General features: G+C 44.3%; 1 protein-coding gene across 1 annotated transcript in view; it reads left to right on the top strand.

Annotated features, from left to right (window-relative positions):
• Positions 1 to 23212, top strand: part of RASAL2 (RAS protein activator like 2) — a gene marked incomplete at its 5' end in the record, with an annotated part of 188534 nt that overhangs the window by 158529 nt on the left and 6793 nt on the right. The window contains 10 exons of the mRNA XM_082311672.1: positions 448 to 1002; positions 3315 to 3459; positions 6768 to 6912; positions 7821 to 8057; positions 8742 to 8943; positions 11633 to 11832; positions 12800 to 13661; positions 18073 to 18207; positions 19594 to 19796; positions 20308 to 20395. Of these exons, the coding sequence (XP_082167798.1) occupies positions 448 to 1002; positions 3315 to 3459; positions 6768 to 6912; positions 7821 to 8057; positions 8742 to 8943; positions 11633 to 11832; positions 12800 to 13661; positions 18073 to 18207; positions 19594 to 19796; positions 20308 to 20395 (2772 nt within the window). The remainder of the gene's footprint in view (positions 1 to 447; positions 1003 to 3314; positions 3460 to 6767; positions 6913 to 7820; positions 8058 to 8741; positions 8944 to 11632; positions 11833 to 12799; positions 13662 to 18072; positions 18208 to 19593; positions 19797 to 20307; positions 20396 to 23212) is intronic.

Genomic DNA, 23212 nt, shown 5'->3' with positions numbered 1-23212 from the left:
ACAGAGTCAGAAGGGGGGGTCAAGTTATTGATCAGCTGGAAATATTTGATAAGTCGCCTCCATAGTTGGCATACCACCTTCGAGGGACAGGCTAACAGTGCTCTTGGAGTTATTCACAAGAGTAAACAACGCAGTGTGCCATGCCAGTCTAGCCGCTTTTGAGGGGCTCCTGTGCAGAGTGTTTGTTTTCTAAACCATTTCAAATACAGCTTTTTGAGAAGAAAAATGTTCTAGTCCCCACCTTTGACATACGAAAGACAGCCCTTTGCCTCTGCTTTGGAAGATGTCTGATTTTCTAGAGGTTCTGATGATCAGAGAATCTGATTCTGAATTCTGATTCTGTCCCTGCCTTGGACACAAAAGGCAGCCCTTTGCTGCTGCTTTAGAAGAGAAAACGTTCAATTTTTAGGGATTCTGAATCAAAGCTGAGCTCTTTCTTCTGCACAGGACAACTGCCGTCGAGCTGAAAATGTGCTCCGTCTCTGGATCATTGAGGCAAAGGACCTGGCCCCCAAGAAGAAATACTTCTGTGAGCTGTGCCTTGATGACACTCTCTTTGCCCGCACCACCAGCAAAACAAAAGCGGACAACATTTTCTGGGGAGAGCACTTTGAGTTCTATGGTCTCCCACCTCTTCACAGCATCACAGTTCACATCTACAAGGATGTGGAGAAGAAGAAGAAAAAGGACAAGAACAATTACGTAGGCCTGGTCAACATTCCCATGGCCAGTGTAACTGGTCGCCAATTTGTGGAAAAATGGTACCCAGTCAGCACACCTACGCCCAACAAAGGGAAATCAGGGGGACCTTCCATTCGGATAAAGTCCCGCTATCAGACCATCACCATCTTGCCCATGGAGCAATACAAAGAATTTGCGGAGTTTGTTACCAGCAACTACACTATGCTGTGCTCTGTGCTGGAACCTGTGATCAGCGTGAGGAATAAGGAGGAGATGGCTTGTGCTTTGGTGCACATTCTTCAGAGCACTGGGAGAGCTAAGGTAAGAACAGGCGGCTCCTGTCAAAACGACTCCCTCTCGCTGCTCATAGGTGATATCTTTTCAGCTAGAAAGTAGGAAGCCTGGGCCTGCATGACTATAAGCAACAGAAGAAGGTGCCTGATGGGGTAAGGCAGAGAAAAGGGTCTCAAAAGTATTTGAAAAGACTTGGGCAATTGTGTCTACCAGGAAGGCATTGTAGACAGGCAACAATGATTAAGAGTTGATACAAAGATTAATGGTGCTGTGTCCAAAGTATAAGTGGGAGGACTGTATAAATTCATGTTATTCTGAAAAGTTAGGGCCTGCACTTGAGTGTTCAGGAACCTTTTCTGTATTTCTAAAATCATGATATAGAGTAAGAAATAAGAAAGCAAGTGGTTAGTAAACCAGAGAATTACTTGTATAAATAAGTCTCTGATCCAATGAGTAGCAGGGTGCCGTTGTTGATTCAGTGCTAAGTCAGCTAATTAATGCTAACATTGATTTGGTCAGCATTTGAACAACCATTTGGAGAATCTATGCTCGGTTAATGGTGATCCCACCTGCCCCAAGGATGTTATTAGGACTTCTGGGTGCACACTGGTGGTTCTCTGTGAGGCAGCAATTGGAGTGAGCCTCGGTTTCTTCAGACAGATTGTGGGAGAATATCCTGTAGGTCTCGGGAAATTCTGAGAAGCATTAACAAGCATTGATTTATCTGGATGCTGCCTGCCAAGTGTGTGTGTGAGTAGTACCAAGCTGTAGCCAGCTTCTTCCAGTAATGCCAGCTAGAGCAAGTTAAGTGCAACCAAACACAAGTTAGAGGGCTGGAGATGTGGAAGGATGGCCATAAGCAACATCCAAGGGACAGCCTAATTTAACTTTTATGTTTGCATAATCATATGCTACACTCTGCTGTTCTGCCCTTGATGTACGTCTCTGAAAGGCTGGTGCTCTGTTACCAAGTTGTTTGTCTGATCAAGAGAATCTGGTAGCTGGGATAGCTCCTGTAGGGTTGTGTTGAAATCCTGTTGGAAAGCAGGCTCTGGATTCCTGCCGTGCTGGCTGCAACAGGTAGATAAATTAGTGTTATAACTTTGCCTTCCTAGTGCCTGAACATTTGAACCTCTGTTTACTGGAAGCATTGAGCAGCTTAGGCTGTCATAACCTAAAGCTGCAGAGGGTACGTTTCCAGGTCGCACTACATTGGTGGTGATGCAGGTGGATGTTCCCAGTTTGTGCCAGGTGAAAATAATTCTCTCAGATTTTGCAGAAGAGAAACAGCAATAATGGATTGAAAACCAAGAGTACTAAATGTATTTTTTATCTATATTTATCATATATAATTTGTTCAGCGTATTTTACACTCATGCTAGCAGTGCATTGTGGCTTCTATAGTTAATGAGGTTATGAAACCTTACTACAGCACTCTTTGAACTGTTTGGAGGATGTTGCTGTTTGCAGCAGAACCAGCAAGTCACAGTTATCACTCAGCCCTAATTCAGGGTGGTGTTTTGGTTTTGGGGGTTCTTTTTTTTGGAACAGTTAAAAAAAAAAAAAAAAAAAAAAATTGCTTCCTCTCCTGGAGAACTTTACAGTGGCTGAAACTGGATCTTGCGAAATACTGAGTATTTCTTGTGAAATGCTGAGTGTCCTTGACTCACATAAAGTTATCACTTCAGGAAATAAGTATTACTGTAGAATTAGACCCTTATTCACTGTATCGAGACTTGCTGATAGTTCCTGCATTGGCATTTGAATACAGTTCAAGTTAAACCATTTAGATCCACAGCAAGTATGTTAACTTTTTTCCCAAATCCTGAACCACTTTTGGTTTGTGAATTTAAATGATATAAGCCATTCTTCTTATTTAAATTTCACCAAGCTGTAAGAACTTGTGCCTAGCTTCCATCTTGGATTTTTAAATCCAAGTTTTTATGTAATAATCAGTATTAAATTCAGTATTAAAGGATAAATACCACTGTTTCTTTCAGCAGACAAGCCCACTGATAAACAAACTGGTAAGGGTTTCTGTTCAGGTTCTAAACCGAAACACAAGCTTGGCTGTAAAGGTTTTCTTTTAGAGACTTCTGCTTCTCCCTTTATAGTTTGTGATCTATAACATTTTATTAATATGATAAACCCAAGAGGAGCCCTAGCTATTTCCTTGGCCCATACTACATGTAGCATCTGCACCTCTCGTCCCAAGCTGGGCAATTATTCCGGTAATCCTCTGGCTCCTCTGTTTATCCTTCCTTCTTGGCTTCTGCAGTTAGCCTGGCATGACTGAGTCTGGTTAAAATAACCTCTTGCCATTTGACCTTTTTCTTCAGGACTTCTTGACGGATTTGGTGATGTCTGAGGTAGATCGTTGTGGGGAGCATGATGTCTTGATCTTCAGGGAGAACACACTTGCTACCAAAGCTATTGAGGAATACCTGAAGTTGGTAGGGCAGAAGTATCTTCACGATGCACTAGGTAAGAAAGTGCCTGTCTGTCACCTGTTTGCATTGCAAGGGCTAACCCTGAACTGTCTGCAACGTGACTGAAGCCTTGTGTACCCAGGAACGTGGGACGGGAAGGAACTGCCTCAGCACTGGGCCCAAGTGTCTGGTATCCAGATAGCAAAATATATGCTGTCTTACTCTTGATGCCCTTCCTCCACACAGAGGAGGATGCTCTTTGGTGCCTGCAGGAGTAGCACCCAAGGAAAGGCAAACTTGATTTGATATAGCTGTGTCCCTCTTAAAGTTTGTTATCACCACATTATGTTTCTCTGGGTAACCTTTTGCGTCTCTAGTTGTGATGAAGAGGTATGATACTGCAATTGATTTGTGGGCAATGGTGATCCATCTGATGTACGAACAGGCTTAAAAAGCAGGGTTTGACACAAAGTTTAACAGAGGAAATTGAGACCAGTACCTTGTGCTGTGGTGTCAGGAGTGAATGTGGTATCATGTGCGATACAATTAGGTGGAGATTTCAGAAAGGGTGCATGCAAAGCATGTATTTCACTAATCTCCTTTTATGTTAAAGAAGCTCCTGCAATCATTTTAAGCCAAAGTGCTACCACCTAGGGGGTTAGATATACTCAGGGGTATCTGGTTGACAACCCAAGGTCTCATCTCAGTACATATTGCTGGGGCATCTCCAGTCAGTCTCTTTCACTTGCTGTTGTAGTTAACAGCAAATGTTAGCTGTGCTGTTAACAATTGTTAAGTGTGAGAATCCCACCTTAGTGCTGGGATTGAATGCAGGTAGTACAAGAAAACTCATTTCCAGATGCTTCAGCTGCAGCTGTTGGTAATGCTGGCATGTTCCAGAGTGACCCTTGGACTTGCTCAGCCCTTACCTTTGCCACGGAGCAATTAATTCGTAAACATTTGTGTTAACCTTTTAAACTGGCACCTTGCCCCAACAAAAATCCTTAGACAAACATGGCCAGAGGGAGTGGGGCTGCAGGGCTACTGAGCAGCGCAGGGCAGGAGAGCAAGATGCAGGTTGTCTGGGGAGCCTCCTGCCTGTGTTTATCCAAAGTGCTCTTTATTCACTGCCTCATTAAAACTGCCTGGCCAACCTGTGATGTCCGACTCCATTCCCCTGGCAGGGTCTTCACGTCCATGGTTACAGGCCAGGGTGGATTCTGATAACTGTATTATTGTCCCCTCTTCACCAAAAGGTTCTACTCTAGTCATAAGCCACTACCTTGGAAATTATTGTCCATGCAACTAATATTGCAATAAGGAGGACTAAAATGTCCATGCTCTCTTCTGAAGAAACTCACAGCCTCGCTACAGTTAGCTTTTACCAACTTCACACAATCCTTCTTACCCAAGATTGCACAATGAGCCACCCCATCCCCCTGTTGTTTCTTGGATGAAGAAAGCTTTGGAAATTGATACAAGAGAAACAAGATCAGGCCAAACCCAAGTCTCACACCACATCCTTTCACCAGGAAGAAGAAGGAAAAAAAAAAAAAAAAAAGGGCAGCTTGTTTTCCCAGCAGTCTTGCTTGTCCTCAGCAATCCCAGACACTGGCAAGTCATCAAGGAGACAGTTGGCTAAAGTAGTGCTCCAAGGGTCAGTATAGTCAGGTCTGTGATTATATGCATTCTGGCCATTTCTTAAGTGTAATGAGCCTGTTCTGGTTGTCTTATTCTCATGGGTGGAACCACTGAGCATAAGTCACAGTCCTAGGCTCTCGCTGGGTATGGAGAAATGAGCAGCATATTACTTTGTGCTATGCTTTTCAGCAGACTGAACAATCAGCTGTGGGACCAGTATATTACATCTGACTGCAAGCCCCTTAATGTGCAGTAATTACATAAAAATATTGTAAAATTAATGACTTCTAATGCATCATTTAGAGCATTGGTGCTGAATGATAAGATTGTAAGTCACAGACATGAGAAATGGAAGATCCCCCTAAGGTCATCCAGCTTGTCTGTAGCTCAGGGCAAGGTTGCTCATGACAATATACCCATCTAATTCTTTGGCAAGTTTTAAATGTGATTTTGCTCAGATGGCATGTTCTTTGAAAGGATTAACAACATTATGCTTGGTGTTAGCTATTTAATACATCTGTAAGAGCATCTTAATATATGATTAATGCAGGGTCTTGTGGACAACAAAGAGTAAGTTTCAAATGTGCTTAAGGGAAAAAAAATATTATCCAGTAAACAACAGTTAAAACAGAATTGGCTCAACAGAAGCGATGCTGAGAGTTTTGCAAATAAGTGATCTAGGTGCCCTCAGAAGAAATATTTTGGACCCCAACAACAAAAAAAAAAAGCTTAAGAAAATGTGCTGCCTGCTTTGCTTGCAAGAACACTGCTGACTTGAGATTCGGGGAGGGGGGTTGGGAGGTGTTGCAGGGTTTTTAGGAAAGCAAAGACAAAAAAAACAAAACCCTTTTGCACAAACAAGCCATGTGGCCTTAGCTCAGCGCCAGCAAGATGATCTGAGGAGATGAACTTAAAAGACATTGAATCATTAAATGAATGAATAAAGAGTTTTGCCTAGTGAACAACAACAGTTTAAAAAAATCACTTGGTGTACTAGCATATATAGGAGGAAAACTAGTAAGTAGTCCATTCCAGTATGGCAAACAAAGGAAACTTCATCTGGTTTTGTATGTGTCCAGTTTCTGTTGTGATGCCGTAAGAGAAGGATGACAGAAATGCAAAGGATTTTGAAAGATGCAGGCTACAAAAATGGTGTAAGGTGTTGATAAAAGAGGCTGAGAAAATTAGCAGTCTCTAGCTAGCACTCGGGTATTAGTCTTATTCCAGAGCAAGGTGACACTTTTAAAATTTAAAAAAATGGTAAATTTAGAAATAATAAAAATAAACAGCATTGTCAAGTGCATTTCCTGGGGAAATTATGAAGACAAATAGCACAGCTTCATTTCTAAGACTGTGGATAATTTTATAGTTGATAATACAATTTGAATACAAAGTCAAATCTTGTTCTCTAGGCTATAAGTGAAGTGTCTGCAGGGTTTATAAGCCAAGCCATGCTGTTATTGCACCTGTATTTGGGGGCAGCAAGGGCACAGGAGGCTGAAGCATCAGAGCACCAGCCGTCTGATCCGGTATGGCAAGTGCTCTGTTCTGAAAGAGCTGGGAGGAGTCGTGTCCCCAACATCTGGTGTCTGGAGGCTGTATTGCAGACCCAGGGAGCAGAAGAGGCAGTTGCCACGGAAAGGCATAAGCAGGATTTAAAGGTGTGTCGAGCAGGCTTTTCATGTAACTACCCTGGTTTGTCGTCCTCTTCCCTTTGTCCAGGGGAGTTTATCAAGGCTTTGTATGAGTCAGATGAAAACTGTGAAGTGGATCCCAGCAAATGTTCATCCAGTGAATTAACAGATCATCAGAGCAACCTGAAAATGTGTTGTGAGCTGGCCTTCTGCAAGATTATCAATTCTTACTGGTGAGGCATCTCCCCTCCCCTTCTTCCCCCATTAGGTCACTGACTTAGAGGGTGCCTATTCCTCCTCTGAAGATGAGAAAACAGCAGTTGTACAGGGAAATAGCACAGACCCATCCATCTTCTGAGACTGCCTTAGTTTCCTTTCCTCACTACCTTCCTACATGTGACACCATATTGCAGGTGGAACTTGTGCCCAGATTGAGGGGTTCCAGTCCCACACACCATACCTGACAGGAGCATCTGCTGAAATACTCTGCCAAGGGAACACATACTGAGCTGTGACTGAATGAAGAGGGAATAAAGTGAGAAGATAACAGCATAGCTTGAACTTGGAATAAAAAGCTGAAAGTTTTGACGTGTATAGAAAACTTTCAGACCCTTCAGATCTGTAGAATTGAACAGGAAATCACAGTGAGGAAACATTGGCAGAGAGATTTCTATTAATCTCTGTTTCTGAGTAGTAGTGAAAGAAGAATGGCCTTTCTGCTTCAGGATGAAGCGCACGCAAAATACCGAGAGAGCTTAACAAGCAAATAAAAATTTCACTTATGGAGATTATTTCAGCTTGGTTCAGTTTGTTTTTAATATTCTAACACCCTGTTTGCTCCAGGGTAGCGATGGATAAGTAGTTCTTAGCTTGCAAATCAGCGTGTCTGAAAATGGCTTCACTTAACATACATGAACAAGGGATGCTTTAAAGACTACTTAAGTATCACCAGATTAAATGGGGATCTAAGAATAGATGCCTAATGACATTTCCTAGCCTAGGGAGAGAAAAGGGGGGGGGGGGGGGGGAAAGAGCCGATGATGTTTTCTCACAGATAATTATTCCATGTGATTGGTCACCAGTTCAACTTGTTGCATCTCATTGCCTGTGCGATTTTATTTCCTGGTTTATTGTTTTTCAGTGTGTTCCCTCGTGAGCTGAAGGAGGTGTTTGCATCTTGGAAGCAGCAGTGCCTGAGCAGGGGCAAGCAGGACATCAGTGAACGCCTGATCAGTGCCTCCCTCTTCCTCCGCTTCCTGTGCCCCGCTATCATGTCCCCCAGCCTCTTTAGCCTCATGCAGGAGTATCCCGATGACCGGACATCTCGCACACTCACACTTATTGCTAAAGTCATTCAGAATCTCGCCAATTTTGCTAAGTAGGTGGTGGCAATAAAACTGAAATCTGTGCCTCTAGGGGTGCAAGTCACTGCAGGTTACTATGGAGCAAAGAGAGCCCTGCTTGGTAGTCATGTTTGCAGGCAGCTGATTCTCTGTCAAACTGAAATCAGCTTTAGAAAAGGAGGAAACTTCTCACTTACATGTGAACGCTGTTCCCCTTGAGACACCTCAGCGCTGAGCTAGATAAATTCTCCTTTTCACATGCAGATTTAGGCTGTGTTGAATTCAGTAAAGGGGACACAGTATAAAACCAAGAAGAGCCATGCATTAGCATGTCAGTGTGTATGCTATTTCAAAAGAAAAAACGCCTGTTCCCACCAAGGATCATGATTTTCCTCCTTTCTTCCTGCAAAATTCCCAGCTGAATGATACAAAGGGCATAGGGAGAAGAGAAAGGGTGTCTGTGGGAGGGAGGGGGGAGAGATGTGTTGAGCCCTTGATCGTAATAAATACAGTGAATTACTAGTATTTAAATAAGTCCAAGAAAGCAGTGAATCTCTTAAATTATCCTTTTTTTTTTTTTTTTTTTTCCCCTCCCAGATCAAATCTTCAGAAACGCAGGTCTAAAGTTAAGCATTTAAGTAATTGTCTGGAAGCACTTGTACTCTGAATTTTATTTGGAGGTTATTGACTGGGTTTCCCCCCCCTCCTCTTTCTTGCAGGTTTGGTAATAAGGAAGAGTATATGGCCTTCATGAATGACTTTTTGGAACATGAGTGGGGAGGAATGAAGCGTTTTCTCGTGGAGATCTCTAATCCAGATACCATCTCAAACATGCCTGGATTTGAGGGCTACATCGACCTGGGCAGAGAGCTCTCAGTTTTGCATTCCCTCTTATGGGAGGTTGTGTCCCAACTCGATAAGGTAAAGTAGGCTGGAGGCCCGGGGGGGCGAATCTGGTGATTGTATCGTAGCAACAGTAAACACTAGGAGACATCAAGGGAGCAGCTGAAGCTTGCTTTGGGGAGAACTTATTCAACAGCTTTTGAGAGGAATGTTTGATAGTTGTTCTTTCCGTGATTTCAGATCAGGGCCTAAAGCAGGGCATGTGAAGTGGTTGGGCTTCAGCAGTAGTGCAAACACTTTGCAGAGCCTTAAGTAAGGCTGGGTGTTAAATGGTGGAGAGAGCAGCGCTTAAAAGTAGACCTGGAATTCCCTGAGCAGCCTGTCCTTTCTCATAAGTGAGCTGCAAAAAAAGGGAGGGTGTTTGGACAGAAAATGAAAATGTTGCAGTGCCCTTTTTGATGCTAATGGAGGTGCTTTGCTGCACACCAGGCCCTACCCTGCCCAGCTCTGATCGAGTAATGTGTTGGCCAGGCAGAACTGTTCTCATTAAAGACCTGATCCAAAACCTGCTGAGATGTTCTCATTTCTGTAGTCTTTGGATTAGTTTTCAGTATTAAGTGTGAAAACCTGGATCCTCTCTCAGTTTTATCCTGCAACAAAATCAAAATGCTTTCTGCTGTGTATTGTGCTGGGGTCATATGCATTGTCCAGATTCTGTTCTGCTGATCGCAGTAGACATGCCAACATAAGCATTGCTTCCATTTAGCTATAGAAGGAGAAAAGGCAGTAGTTTGCTTTTCCTTAGCTATGTAGCTTTGCAGGATCCAAAATCATTAAAACCTTGATAGCAAAGGTAGTTGATAAGACCCAGAAGGGCTGAGCTGTGAGTCATTAATTTTTGTTGCAAGTTCTTGGAGCTGTTCCATATTTCAACTTTTAGAGGTGCATTATTTTGTCCATATTCCATTTATATTATTCTTTCTTTCGAAACTGGAGAGGTGAGGTGAATTGCGATGCACTCTTAATATTTTTATTGCATTAAGGTTTGCCAAAATAGTTATTTGTTGGGTATCTGTTTTCTCACAGTACGTTATTTAAAATAGAAAACAAAAAACTGAGCTTGTTGCATCAGAGTAAAGTGAAATGTCCTTGACTCAAAAAGGCAATATATATTAATCTTAGATAATCTTAGTTTGATAACAATTTATGATCTTGTTTTTCCGTTTCCCTCACACATGCACACAGCGTACATTCAAAATGTCGCAGGCAGCAAGGTCAGCTATAAAGATGGTTCAACAGCCTCAGGAAAACAGGCAAAGTGAGCACTCAAAAGACCGGAATCTGCATTTCTACAAATTGGGATAAACCCACCAGTGCAGGGAACCCTGCCATCTCCCTCCAGCTGGTCAGGCATTAGGTCAAGAGAAACCCAACTCCAGTCTTTAGAACTGCAAATGGATCATTGGACTTGGTGTTAGTTACTGTGAGCTGCTCTCTGAATGCAACAGTCGTGAATGTCTTGGGCAGCGAGGAAAGGGAGGAGCCAGACCTGGATAAACTGTCAGAGCAGATCTGCTTTGCCCTTTCTGTAGGTTAGACGCATGGATCTATCCTAACAGGCCCTTGGGAGCTGGTATAGTGGTTTGCTAAAAAGAGAATTAAGGGGTAAAGGTACCTTGCAATACTGTTTTACTGTAGGTAACGATTGGGAAATGATGACAGAAGTCACCTCAGAGATTTTAATAGACACAGAAGAAGTGCTGTACGAAAGCGTCTGTTAAGAGACCTTTCTCTGGAGCCAAACTGACTGAATACCTGCTTACAGAAAAAATAAGGATATCTTTGAAAAGAACATTATCTTTGTAGCAGAGTTTTATTTTATTATAAACCTCTAGCACTTTCACCTTCTTCCTGCAGTCTCAAAAGGCTGAAGATGCCCTGTAGATGATATAACCAGCAGTGACCCAAAGAGGGGAGAAAGATAAAGAGCCTGAACAAGCAGCCTTCCTTGCTGGAAGGTCAGCTGCTCTTACCCTAGGCCCAGCCAACACTGAGCTAACACGTAACTGAACAAGCAGCTACACATTTAGTCCCGGGCTGATGTGATAATGTTGGGATCATTGATGTTTTCATGCAGTTATTTTTCACTTTTAAGTAGAGAAGAACACCTTAGGTTTTGATAACAGGGTGCTACGGAAGATGGTATCGGAGTAGGATGCCAAAAGCGAAAGGCTTATGAAATGAAAACCTTCCCTTTCCCCATCTCCCTCAACCCTTGCAATTCTCTCATGATCCCCCTGAATGCCGCATCCCCTTGTCTGTTGGCATGCATTTCCTTTACCACATGACACCCTTTGCCTGGAAAGTTTCCCCCCACTAGCTGAATCTGTAGTCTTTGAATGCCCTTTAATGAGTAGATACCATAGTTTTCACTTTGACCTCACCCACCCTGGACTTAGTTTGCTTTGCATGATAGTTTTACATTGGAATGGCAATAGTTTTGTTTTATTGAGCATGATTTTTATTTTTGGGGGTCAATCCTAATTTCTTTTCTATTTCCTTTTCTTTCCTCAATGTCTGCTGCACCCCGTTTCGTCTCCTCCATCCATCTCGTCGCCGTGGTTACGCTGCTCCGTAACACTGCATTACGGTCCTGGCACACCCGCACACAACCACCCACCCTCCTTCCTTCCACCTCCACCCCTCCGCCTCTGTGCATCGTTATCAAAAAAACTGGCGGATGTCGCGGTGCTTGTTGTCCAATTAGGGTGAAAATTCCTTCCTACAGGCGACCGTGGCAAAACTGGGACCTCTTCCTCGTATTCTTGCCGATATCACCAAATCAATGACCAACCCTACACCGATACAGCAGCAGCTGAGGCGTTTCACTGAGCACAGCTCTAGTCCAAACGTCAGTGGCAGTCTCTCCTCAGGGCTTCAGAAGATATTTGAGGACCCCACTGATGGGTATGTAACAGCCAGAGCTCAAGGGAAGATGTGAGTAATGGGGTTGTTAAGCCTGTTAAGAACTGAGTGCTTCATCACCTGAACCGGCTGCCCAGGCCAGCTGTAAGAGCGGGGAGCTTGCGCCTCTGTCACGGAGAATATGCAGGGCTCAGTAAGAGGGTGCACAAGCTGGCACGGGAGACCTGAAGCTTTTGACTTACCCAGGACTCAAACATGTCTCTAGGAGTCAGTGACTTCAGCTGCTAAAAAACAGTTTTGCAGTTTACTGCCAGTCTGAGTGACCAGATGCATAGTCAGCCATAATGCTTCCTTCTGGTGACCAGGCCGCTTATTTACTGCTAATGGAAAAACCGGGCTGTAGGTGGAACTTGTTACCAGTGGAACAGCAAAAATAGTCCTTCCTCTGTTTAGTGCAAGCGTTTCTCACACTGTAATAGGTGTTAATCTGAAGCAAAAAGCTGTGGCGTGGCAGAACTGCCAAAGAGCTTGGTTACTGGGATCTCAGAGTAGTTTCTGTGCGGTCAGGTATGAGGGCCAGTTTTCTCACGTGGAAGTGCCTGCCCTCTGAGCTTACATCTAGATCTACAGGAGCCTTCACACAACTCCTGTTGAATCTTCAGACCCCCACAATACATAATGCTGGCGAAGAGTTAAATGAATGCACTGAAGTCTTGCTGGAGGCAAAGGTGTCTAAGGGGGAAGGATTTGGTGGGGATGGTTTGTATTTCACCTGTGAAAAAAGTAAAGATGAAGCACTTCTTGAATCAAACGTAATTCTTAAAGATAAGTGGTAATTAAGGAAGAGTGTGCTCTGACTTGAATACAAAGAGCTCATAAAAGGAAATCTAGTTCCTTGAAGCTTTCGTATGAGGGGAGGAGGTTAAATGAGGTAGAAAGACTTCTTTGGGACAGATCTCTCGGGGTCTTGGCTGCTTAAAAATTAACCAAATTCCTTTCCGCTCCACAGTGACTTGCATAAGCTGAAGTCTCCAACCCAGGAAAATGTAGATGGATATTTTAGGGGCAAGACCTTACTGTTGGTTCAGCAGGCATCCACCCAGAGCATGACTTACTCAGATAAGGATGAAAGGGAAAGCATCTTGCCCAATGGACGTAGCATCTCTCTCATGGACCTCCAGGATCCTCACACGGCTCACAGTGACCATGCTTCTATTATGCACGACGTGCCTTTGCGCTTGGCCGGCAGCCAGCTCTCTATCACACAAGTGGCGAACATCAAACAGCTGTGGGAAACTCAGAGCACGCCCCAGAGCGCTCCCCAGGTGAGAAGACCTCTGCACCCGGCTTTGAACCAACAGGGCAGCCTCCAGCCTCTGTCATTCCAGAACCCAGTTTACCATCTCAACAACCCAACCCCGCCAATGCCGAAGGCCTCTGTGGACTCCAGCCTGGAGAACCTGAGCACTGCCAGCTCCCGGAGCCGAAGCAACAGCGAAGACTTCAAACTTAGCGGACCCAGCAATAGCAGCATGGAGGACTTCACCAAGCGCAGCACGCAGAGTGAGGACTTCTCCCGACGCCACACGGTCCCAGACAAGCACGTCCCCATCGCGCTGCCCCGCCAGAACAGCAGCAGCCAAGCGCAGATCCGCAAAATGGACCAAGCCGGGCTGGGCGCCAGGGCCAAAGCACCGCAGTCCTTGCCGCACAGCGCTTCCTTGCGGAGCACGGGCAGCATGTCGGGAGTGTCGGGGGCCATGGTGACTGAACCCATTCAGAATGGGAGCCGGTCCCGGCAGCAGTCCTCATCTTCTAGAGAGAGCCCTGTCCCAAAGGTCAGGGCAATTCAGAGGCAACAAACGCAGCAGGTAAGGAAAGCCTTTTCCCAGACACTTTCTGCTTTGATGTTTAGCTGATTGGTGCATTGACCTTCAAAGCTATTTGACCTTTGAGTTGAATTGAGTTGAATCAAGAGTACTGGCACTTAAGCAAGTGGCCAGTAGCAAGTATAAGGAATAGTCGTGCTTGTTACTCTTACAAGCTTGGCAAGCCTAGCTTACCTATTATTTTTGGATGCGTTTGTACTAAATTAAAAAAAAAAAATGTTTTGCATTTACTAAGGTAGCAGCAAGCCTGCTGAAAGAAACAAAACTTGAAAATTTCCCTGAATAAAAAAAAAAAAACAGAAGAAGCTTTGTTGGAAATTGTAGTTGATTGCCATTTGAGAATGCATTCGCCCTGTGGTGCTAATTTAAAAGCATAGCTACCTAAAAACAGAGAAATAAACAAAGATAAAATATCATAGAATAAATTGCTGCCAAAATAATAAGTAAGTACAGTTGTCCTAAGTGTGGAGAAATCTATATTTCACCATAATGCAACAATCTATTGCTGGTCCCCAAATAAATGCTGCTTTTTTATTAATCATCCCAAACTATGAATAATGCAAACACTTTCTGGAAAGGAGTGCTTATACATACCAACTCCTAATGCACTTTATCAGTTGTTCATAGGGGACTGTAGATCAAGATTTTCCTGTCAAAAAGCCAACATTCCTTTACCTTAAAAAAAAAAAAAAAAAAGAGAGAGAGAGAGGAAAAAATCCTGTTGTGATTTGCTGTGTATGAAAACATTTTCCTAAATTAGTTTAATGTAAAAGAGAAAGTAAGTATTTAAATGCTTGGCACTACAGCAAAAGTAGAAAATGTCTTGATCTGCAGGTCAGAGGGAAGGTGGTTGTTTTTCAAAATGTCGTATTAGTGCATACAGACCTATCAGCTGGGCAGGGTAAGGCTCTTGAAGGCAACACCTGTGGTATTCCTTGGGGTTAAGTGTTTTCTTCTGTGGTCACTGTGAGGGTAAACATAGTCATGTTTGCTTTACTATACCTAGTATTGAAGGAAATTTTTTAAGTTCCTGCTTTCTATAAGACCTCCTAGAAAGGATGCTGTTCTGCACACAGGCACGAGTGAGAACTTTCACTCCAGAAAGTTGCAGCCCCTGAGGTTGAGACTGCACCAAGCTGCTGGTGAAGCTACATCTGCAAGGAGCAGGAGGTTATGGTCCTCCTTGCTGACGGAGTCCTGTTGGCTAAAGTGTTGGTGAAGACATGGTTATGCAGGGGGAAGGCTTTTGGCTTGTAAGGTAAAGCTGGCAGAAGAATTTAGTTGCCAGCGTGAGCTCCTGTTCTGCCGTAGGTTTTACTGGTATCCCTGCTGGTGTAGCTTTCTTGGCAAACTCCTGAATGTTACAGTCGTAAGGAGGAAAATCTGGATGATGCCTGGGAACCCAGGAGCAATCACGGCTTCAAAAGTACTTTGATACCTCCAGTTCATTAAAGTACAAGGAGATCAGAAACACTGAATCACAAAGCAAAGGCTATTATGCCAAGTTAGTAATACCAAAAAAAGTAATTGCGTATTATTTGAAGTGCATATGTTTGTGTCCTGCTTTGGAGTGTGTGTTTTACGTTTGGGCATAGAGGGGTTGATAGGTAAAGTATATTGAGTACAACTAAGCCTAGTGCAGAGGTGGCAGGAAGTTTTTAGGCCAGTAACAAGGATAAATTTGAAGGATAAACTCCCTTTGCAGTTCTCAGGTGTCCGGTGTGAACCTGTATTGTATGATCGGCTGAGTTTCATTGTATGGTTCTGTGCAGCGTCCTAGCCAAAATCCCCGGGGAGCTGGTGCCTTTCCTCAGGGCTTGTTACAGGAAGTGCCTACACAAATATGCAAAGAAGGCTTTACTTTGAAGGAGCTAGGATAAGGAGGAGAAAGTACAGGTGTTTCGTCTCCAGTCTTTATGCGTGCACCTTACATGGGTGGCTTCTGCCCTGTGTGTATTTACAAGAAATATTCAGTTAGCTGCTTGCAAACCCCTGGCTCTTCTTATCTTAAATTGCCGATTACCTGACTGTCCCCAAGTAAATCTGTTACCTTGGCTTGTTTAGCATCAAAGTGATGTGTCAGACTTCCCTCTTCTCCAGTTACTTTTTACATTTAGCTTCATAGATGCCTGCAACTATGACTGGCTTCAGGGCAGTCTCCTTCCCCCCTCTTGTAGGAGATGTGCATCTACTTATTTTTCCACTCTACTTTCCATATTAATTGTTTTCACTGGATTCATTAGAGTACTTGCTCGTACTTTATTCAGAGAAATCAATTTGTTCTTTCCTTCCCCGCATCCTTGAGAAATGTCTTGAAGTGTGCCAAATTGAGTGGCCAAAATTTTTTTGAGGCAAATTCCATTGCGTCCTTTTAATTGCAAATCGTGTTGTGGAATTTTGTTCTTATTTAAAAAAGAAAAAGAGAAAAGAGAAGTTGGGCATGTTCTTTCTGGGCATGTTCTTTCTAGGCATGCTTTGTGGGCGTTATAATTATTAGACTCTGTTCTCTACAAGCCCCATTTGTTTCTGAATATAGAGCTAGGCCCTTTGTTTGCTGGGAGAGGTCACTTTTTGCCTTCCATTTCCATTTAGTAGGTAGGTGGGAACAGAAATGTCAGTGTGTTCTTCTGGAAGAGAGGCAAAGAGGGGAATTAATACACATTACTAGCAGGCTTTTTCTTTTTTCCCCTTTATTACTGTATAACTCATAACCCATTAGCATGTGAAGTGCTTGCCATCCACTTGGTCTTTGTAGGCTTTCTGCGTTTGGCTGCTGAAGATATTCTGTCCTATAGCTTGCAAGGTTGTTTGGCAAGGTCTGCTGCTGATCAGCAGTCTGTTGCAAGGCTGGTGATACAGTTTATAGTCATCCTTCTGCTGTCGTGGTCCTCCATAACTCCAATGAACGGTGACGCTGTTCATCCACAGCTGTTCCTAATTCCTCCAGCAATTCCTAGAGCCAAAGTATTTACCTCCGAGAAGAGCCTGCTGGTGGCAGAGCCGCACACAGTTCATAATCTCCCTTGCCATGGCTGCCTCACAGCAAATACCGTCAAAATATCTAACTAAGGAACTTTGCCAGGCTGTCACACTGCACTTGAAAGGGGCTATTAGCCCTTCTGCTGTGAAGACTTCCTTCTGGCAAAACGGCCTCTGCCTAAATGCAGGGGGTTTTGCCTAATTCCTACTCCTTTCCTTTGCCTTTATACCCATCCTTGCTGAGGCTTCTTCCAGTGCTGGGGTCTTCATCGCTGCTCAGGACAGCTAAGCCGTTGCAGGCAGATCCTCTGGCCGGGCCCAGCGTAGGATGTACGCAGCGCTTGCCAGCTCCGTCCTCATGAACGAGAGACACAGAGATGGAGGGTGACATGATCCCTCACCTGACTCATGTAAAAGAAGCTGTTACTCCCCCATGAAGAGCGCCTCGCTGAAACGGAGACCTCAAAATCCCCTGGCCATGAAGCTTCGTTTCACTGAAACGAGGCAGCGAGCTGAAGAGCTGCTTGAGCACAAAAAGAAGCTACAGCTGGGGGTGGTGGCAGCAAAGTTGATCTTCCGCATTTCTCAAAAAGTTAAGACAGTGTTGCTCTTTCAGGGGTAATTATGCTAATTCCTGTGCTTACAAACTTGTCTTTGTCCATGAAAATTGCTTGGAATTTGTAGCAAGCCATATTTTCCCCAGCCGGGTGGAGAGTTTCTTGTTTCTTTTCTTGGCTTGCTTTTTGGATTCCCATAAAGAGGATAGCCTCGGATGATGTTTTACAGTTCTAGTAAGCACTGCCAGCCCTGACTTCCTTTCACAGCCTTGCCTGGGTGTATATGCTACTACAGACCATCTAAATCTGACAGGCACTACAGTGATCGCGTTACACCTCTGCCGTTTTTAAGGACTGCTGTGCTGTCTCGTATCCAAGCCATGCAGCCCCATCCTCCATTGCAAAGTCTGTCTGCAGCCTGGCTGAGGATGCTGCTCCCAAGTTAAGCTCCTCAATACTCCAAAGAAACCCATCTGTCTTACCTGAACAGGCTGCAAGCACAGCTTCGTCACTCTGTTTTCTTTGTGAGAGAAATTACAGGCTGAGAAAGCCTTACTGAAAAGCTGGCAAAGGGGAAGGGTGGATGTGAACAGGATTTTGAAACAAGAACTTTTCCAGAGAGAAGGTCACTTAGCGAGGAAGAAAAGTTGCTCAAGTACATTGGTTTTGGAGGGACTCAAGTAAGTGCTGTGGGTCCAAAGTCAAGGGAGGGTAAAGTATCTCTGCAAGAGAGGTTTTGGGGATCCTTTGAGACTGACAGATTCACGGTCATTTTTCTCCTCCAAATAAACTGGATTTTAGAGCTGATTTGTGTGTAGTTTCTCTGAAAAATGCTTACAGGTCTCTCTCTGCTCCAGGTTCAGTCACCTGTGGACTCTGCCACAATGTCACCAGTGGAAAGGACAGCTGCATGGGTTCTCAATAATGGACAGTATGAAGAAGTAGAGGAGGACGCAGAGCAGAATCCAGATGAAATCAAGCATGCTGAGAAGGTAGATTTTATTCTGTATGCAGCTGACTCGAGGGCTGCCAGTGAGTCCTGTCCACCCCACAGCCGAGTTCAGAACAGCTTTCAGGCGCTGCTGTGACAGAGTCGTGCTTTCAAACACAGGTCGTATTGGCATAACTTCCTGCTGTACATGCTGTCACACATATCTGTAGTAGAGTATCCGCTATTATAGATTAACCCACATACAGGCTGTAGCATGTCAAACGGGTGCAAACTGACATAGCTGAGAGTTCGTACGTTACAGGCTGGTATCTGGCATTTATGTGCATGGTGAGTCAAACTGCCTAAGTGTATTAGATCCTGCTCAAGTCATTATTTTTTATGACAACACTATTGCTACAGCATACTGCCATTTTTCTATGCTTGCCAAACTTTTTAGTTATCATTAAACTCCATTAAAAAAAAAAAAAAAATCACGATTGTTAACCTGACTGAGTATAGTCTAGGATATGCTAAGTGATTGTACAAGGCTCTGTAAATGCAATTCAATCTTCATCAGTAGTTGCATTCAAATTTTGTCTTGGGCTTCACCTGAGGCAAATGCCTGTCATCTAGGTAGTACAGGGTTTCTGGGCTACACAGAAACGTCCATGATCTTTTTTTTAAAGCGCATTTATTTTCAGGAGTAGATATCATTTTTCCAAATACAGTTACGTCTATATGCTGCTATGGTGATGAAGTTTAGTAAGAGGTTTGGTATTTTGAGAAGGCAGGAAGCAAAGAGGAGAACATTGGGTGGACAAGAAGCAGGAACACAGGATTATTAGGAAAGGTGAATGAACACAAAACAAAGTGGAGTATTTTGAGATTCATTGCACTATTGCAGAAGTGATTGTCCACAGAGACAGTAAGTAGAAGGAAAAAAAACTCAGCCAAGTAAACTTACAGGCTGTGTTCTGTAGTGAATGATTTGCTCTGTCTTCACATGTGGTTTCGTGCCTTGATTAGGTCCTGAAGAATGAGTTATTTGAGTCCCATACTGGTCCGTTTTGTAAGTTTGGTCACCCCAGGACATTTTTACAGTTGAGCACTCTTAGGAGCTTCTGTCTGGGAACTGCTTGAGTCTGGAGTAACTGGGGATGTTACCAGTCGGGGCTGAGAAGCCATGTCAGAGCCCTCTGACTGCTTAAACTATGCTACAGAATGGCATCCTACAGTGTGGGAATAGCTTAATGCTCAATGGGAGCCTACGTGCTCCTTGTCTGTGGTTGCCCCCAGTTGTTTGCTTGTCATTTCCTTTACTTCTGTCAATTTATTTTTCATGAAAAAGACAATGTCCTTCTCTGAACAGCAGCAGCAGATTATAATGATCTGATATCTCCCTTTTTCTTTTGCATCTGATTCTTTCCTTCTTTCCTTCCACCTGCAGTATGAACAAGAGATAGCGAAGCTGAAGGAGCGCCTGAAGGTGTCAAGTCGCCGGCTGGAGGAGTATGAGCGGCGGCTCCTGGTGCAAGAGCAGCAAATGCAGAAGCTGCTGATGGAGTACAAGTCTAGACTGGAAGACAGTGAGGAGAGACTGCGCAGGCAACAGGAGGAGAAGGACAGCCAGATGAAAAGTATCATCAGCAGGTGAGGCTTTGGAAAGTTTGGGACTGTGTAGGACAAGCAGCTCCCCTGAGTCATGTGTTCTCTTTGACACTAGAGAAGGTGGTTGCATGGGCTTCTTGCCATCTCTGGACTTTTACCGTCCTGCCTTAGAGATGAAGAAATGGGGGTGCAGGTGTGGAAACTTGCCTCAGATTGCCAGGAGAGTAAAGGAAAAGATTTAGGAATTTTTAACCCTGGTCTCCGTTGTACTTATAATGGGTCTTTTTGCTTTGTTTGGAATCTGTACTCAAGGCAGTAGTTTTTCAGAGCGGTTGCGTTTTTGGCAATGCCCATTTTGAAAATAACAAGGTTAGGCAATTGGGAGTGTCAGGTGGATAGATAAGCTTTTCCGAGTGCAGCAGAGCTCTTCTCTTGCTGGACTTGAGTCAATTCTCCAGGACAATCAGAGAAGTCAAACCAACAGGCCAGAGTACATGAAACACTCTGGAATAGTATTAAACTGCCCTAATTTGTACCTCTTTTTGCTCACCAGACTCATGGCAGTTGAAGAGGAGCTGAAGAAGGATCATGCAGAGATGCAAGCTGTCATCGATGCAAAGCAGAAAATTATTGATGCACAGGTAAGGAGCTCAGGATCTCCAAGAGCCAAAGTGTTCTGTGCGTAGAACCCATTATTTTCCCCTATCCTCTCGCCCCGGCATCGTTTTCTATCTCCCAAGCCAGTATTGGCCCATGGTGTTGCACATGTGACTTACTGCCTTCTGGGAGAGAACTGGTTTTTTTTTTAGTTAGTAAAGACTGTACTGTCTGACACTAGGCTTTGAGACAGCCTGACAACAAATCACAGGACTGATCGCTTCTCCAAAACCTTTTCTACTTTGTGAGATCCCAGGGGGATAAAGGAATAGCGGTGCTTTGTGTAGACATTGTTCCAAGCGTGGGCCTGGGAACTCTGGAAAAGCTGTGCCTCGTACCAGCATAGTTTAATTGCCATGTGCATGCATCTCAGCTATGCAAGCTAAAAGCATGGCTTTGAACGTTTGAGTCAAGAAAAGAGAATGCTTGCGATGGAGCATTGCCCTCTGTAATGTCATATGTGGCATTTCACCCCATCTGACTGTCCACATCAGTCCTGGAGGAATGCCCAGTTTGCCACAAACCTGCAGCGCTTGCCTCAGTCAACACAAGTTAGCCGTGGAAAGTGGGACCCAGCGGGCAATGCATGTGGGTGTATTGTGTGGGATCGTTTCAGCTTTTCCTCTGTGTCTGTGCTGATCCCAGAGAGCAAAGCTTGTACAACAGAACCTGAGACTGGTTTGATACCTGCCTGCCATGTTATGTTTGCGATATTTGCATTTGGAGGGCATCTTCCCTGCTTCTGGGCTTGTCAGTAGTTCCAAGTGTAAACTTTCCTTAATAGATAATCTTAAGAAGACGACCTGTTTCAGAAATCACCCAAGTTACATCAGAAAGTTGTTTCCCTACGCAGAGAGTGGCGTGGGGGGAGCCTCAGTTGAACATTGTTAAAGACAGTACCGGTGTGTTAGAGTATAGGCATAAGTGAGCACAAAAGGGCATACCCTGGCCATTTTTTTCCTGTTGAATGGCCAGCAATAATAGAAATGTTTGAGCTCACATTGAACTGTAGGGAAAATATAAAGTAGAAAAAAGCTATGTTTTTAAAAGCCTGGTAACACTAGGAACATATTTATAGTGGATTTCTTTTTGATAATTTGAAAAGTTCTGCTTTTCCTGCTGCCTCTGCCCATTTTCCCACAGTTCTTCAGAAAGACTGTTCATGAAAGCTGGATTTTTGGCTCCATGCCAGCTAATCTGAATAAATCACTTGTGTACAATAACATGGCACTTCTGTTACCTAGCCTTGCAGAATAAAAAGAAAATCCTACTGGAATTACACCATATATAGTTCCTAGTTACTGTGCAAGATGCTCTGCATGGAGACACCACTGTAGTCACCCTTTCTAGATGCAGCTCAAGATTAAATCCGTTCTGTGAGGACTTGCACTCAAAATGCGAAGTGGGAGAGCGCAGTGCTGGAGAATGAACAGGAATGTAGTCAGTCGCTGTATTTTTTTTTTTTTTTTTTTTTTTTTTGGTGGTGGGGGAAGAGTACAGCAGCCTCCAATCTGTTGAAGGAGTATGGCAAGTGGAAGCTGGAGTAGAAGTTGAACGTGCTGGGCCATTTTTTGGAGATAGGCACAGTCAGGGCGTCTTGCTGTTACACACTGATGGAATGGCAGCTCATCCAAACAGCAGCCTGTTTTTTGAAGGAGGTGATGCCTTTTTCATCTGCCTCGAGAAGGTGAAAGGGGCACTGAGCAAACTCATAAAAAGTGACTTTTGGAGGGGAGGATTTGAGAGATTGTGACTGAATAAGAAACTTGCCCTTCCCTTTGTTACCTGTCTATGCCGGTAGGCTCCCAGCCTTGGTGTGAGGTTATGGACTAGCAAGGCGGAGAGCGGACCGGTCTGATCCCTCAGTGTCACCAGCTGGCAGAGGGGACTGCTGCTGAGTCGTGAAAGCTTCAAGCCCTCAGGGCTGGAAGGGCGTGCTCCTTGATCACACTTGATCAAATGATGCATCATTTGTCACCTGCAGTGGAAATTGTTGAAAAAACAGTAGCAAAACAGCAGCATTAATGATTCCTCTTTTAATCTGACACTTTTTTCTTCTGAAGTGCTGTTAGCTACTTGGGCAAGGAAGGTCATCAGCACACCTTAACTGCTTCAGTGTCAACCAGTTCATGGGAAAAGCTTAGTTGTCATTGCCCTTTCATGGGTACCTGAGCAGAAGAGAAAACTGATGAAAGATGCAGAACAGGCACACCAGAGGGGCCCAAGTGCTTGCTGGGTTCTGTAGCAATCCCTTTAAGTGGCACTTGGAAGATTTTTTTTCTTAGCCTGTGATTCATTTGGCAAAGGGATATAGCAGCGGCTAGAAAAGAAAAGGTCTTTGTTTTATGTGAGATTTATGGAGTGGAGTTGGAACCTGGCTTGTCACACCTGTTTGAAGAGTTAAGTGGCCGCTAGGAAACAGCAGTAACCCGGGCTCCTTGTGCTTAGTTACATCACCACAAGGCGCTTTTCAGGATTTGCTCTTTCGCCTTGCGGTCCAGTGCAGCACCCGATAGCGCAGCGGTGCACCAGGGCAGCCTTGCTCCCAGTATGCCTGCGCTTCGCACCGGCTCTGGGCAGCGCCTGCTGCGCGCTGTGGTTCCAGAGGCTGTCCCGGGGCCTCCCCGGCTGAGCAGGGGCTAGGGCTGGCGAAACTCTCTCCTTGGAGCCGCGGAGCTGCAAAGAGTTACTAGCCCAGTTGCTATCGCAAGTGACATCTCCGCTGTGTTAAATTACAGGTCATAAATGGGGATGAGATAATTCAAACAGGCAAGTAAACCCAATCAGTTCTCTAGCTGAGC

Source organism: Platalea leucorodia (genome assembly GCF_965183815.1).
Source record: "Platalea leucorodia genome assembly, chromosome: 5".
In the NCBI taxonomy this organism is placed as follows: domain Eukaryota; kingdom Metazoa; phylum Chordata; class Aves; order Pelecaniformes; family Threskiornithidae; genus Platalea; species Platalea leucorodia.
Note: the sequence above shows the minus strand (reverse complement) of the source record. Positions and strands in the feature narration are given on the sequence as shown.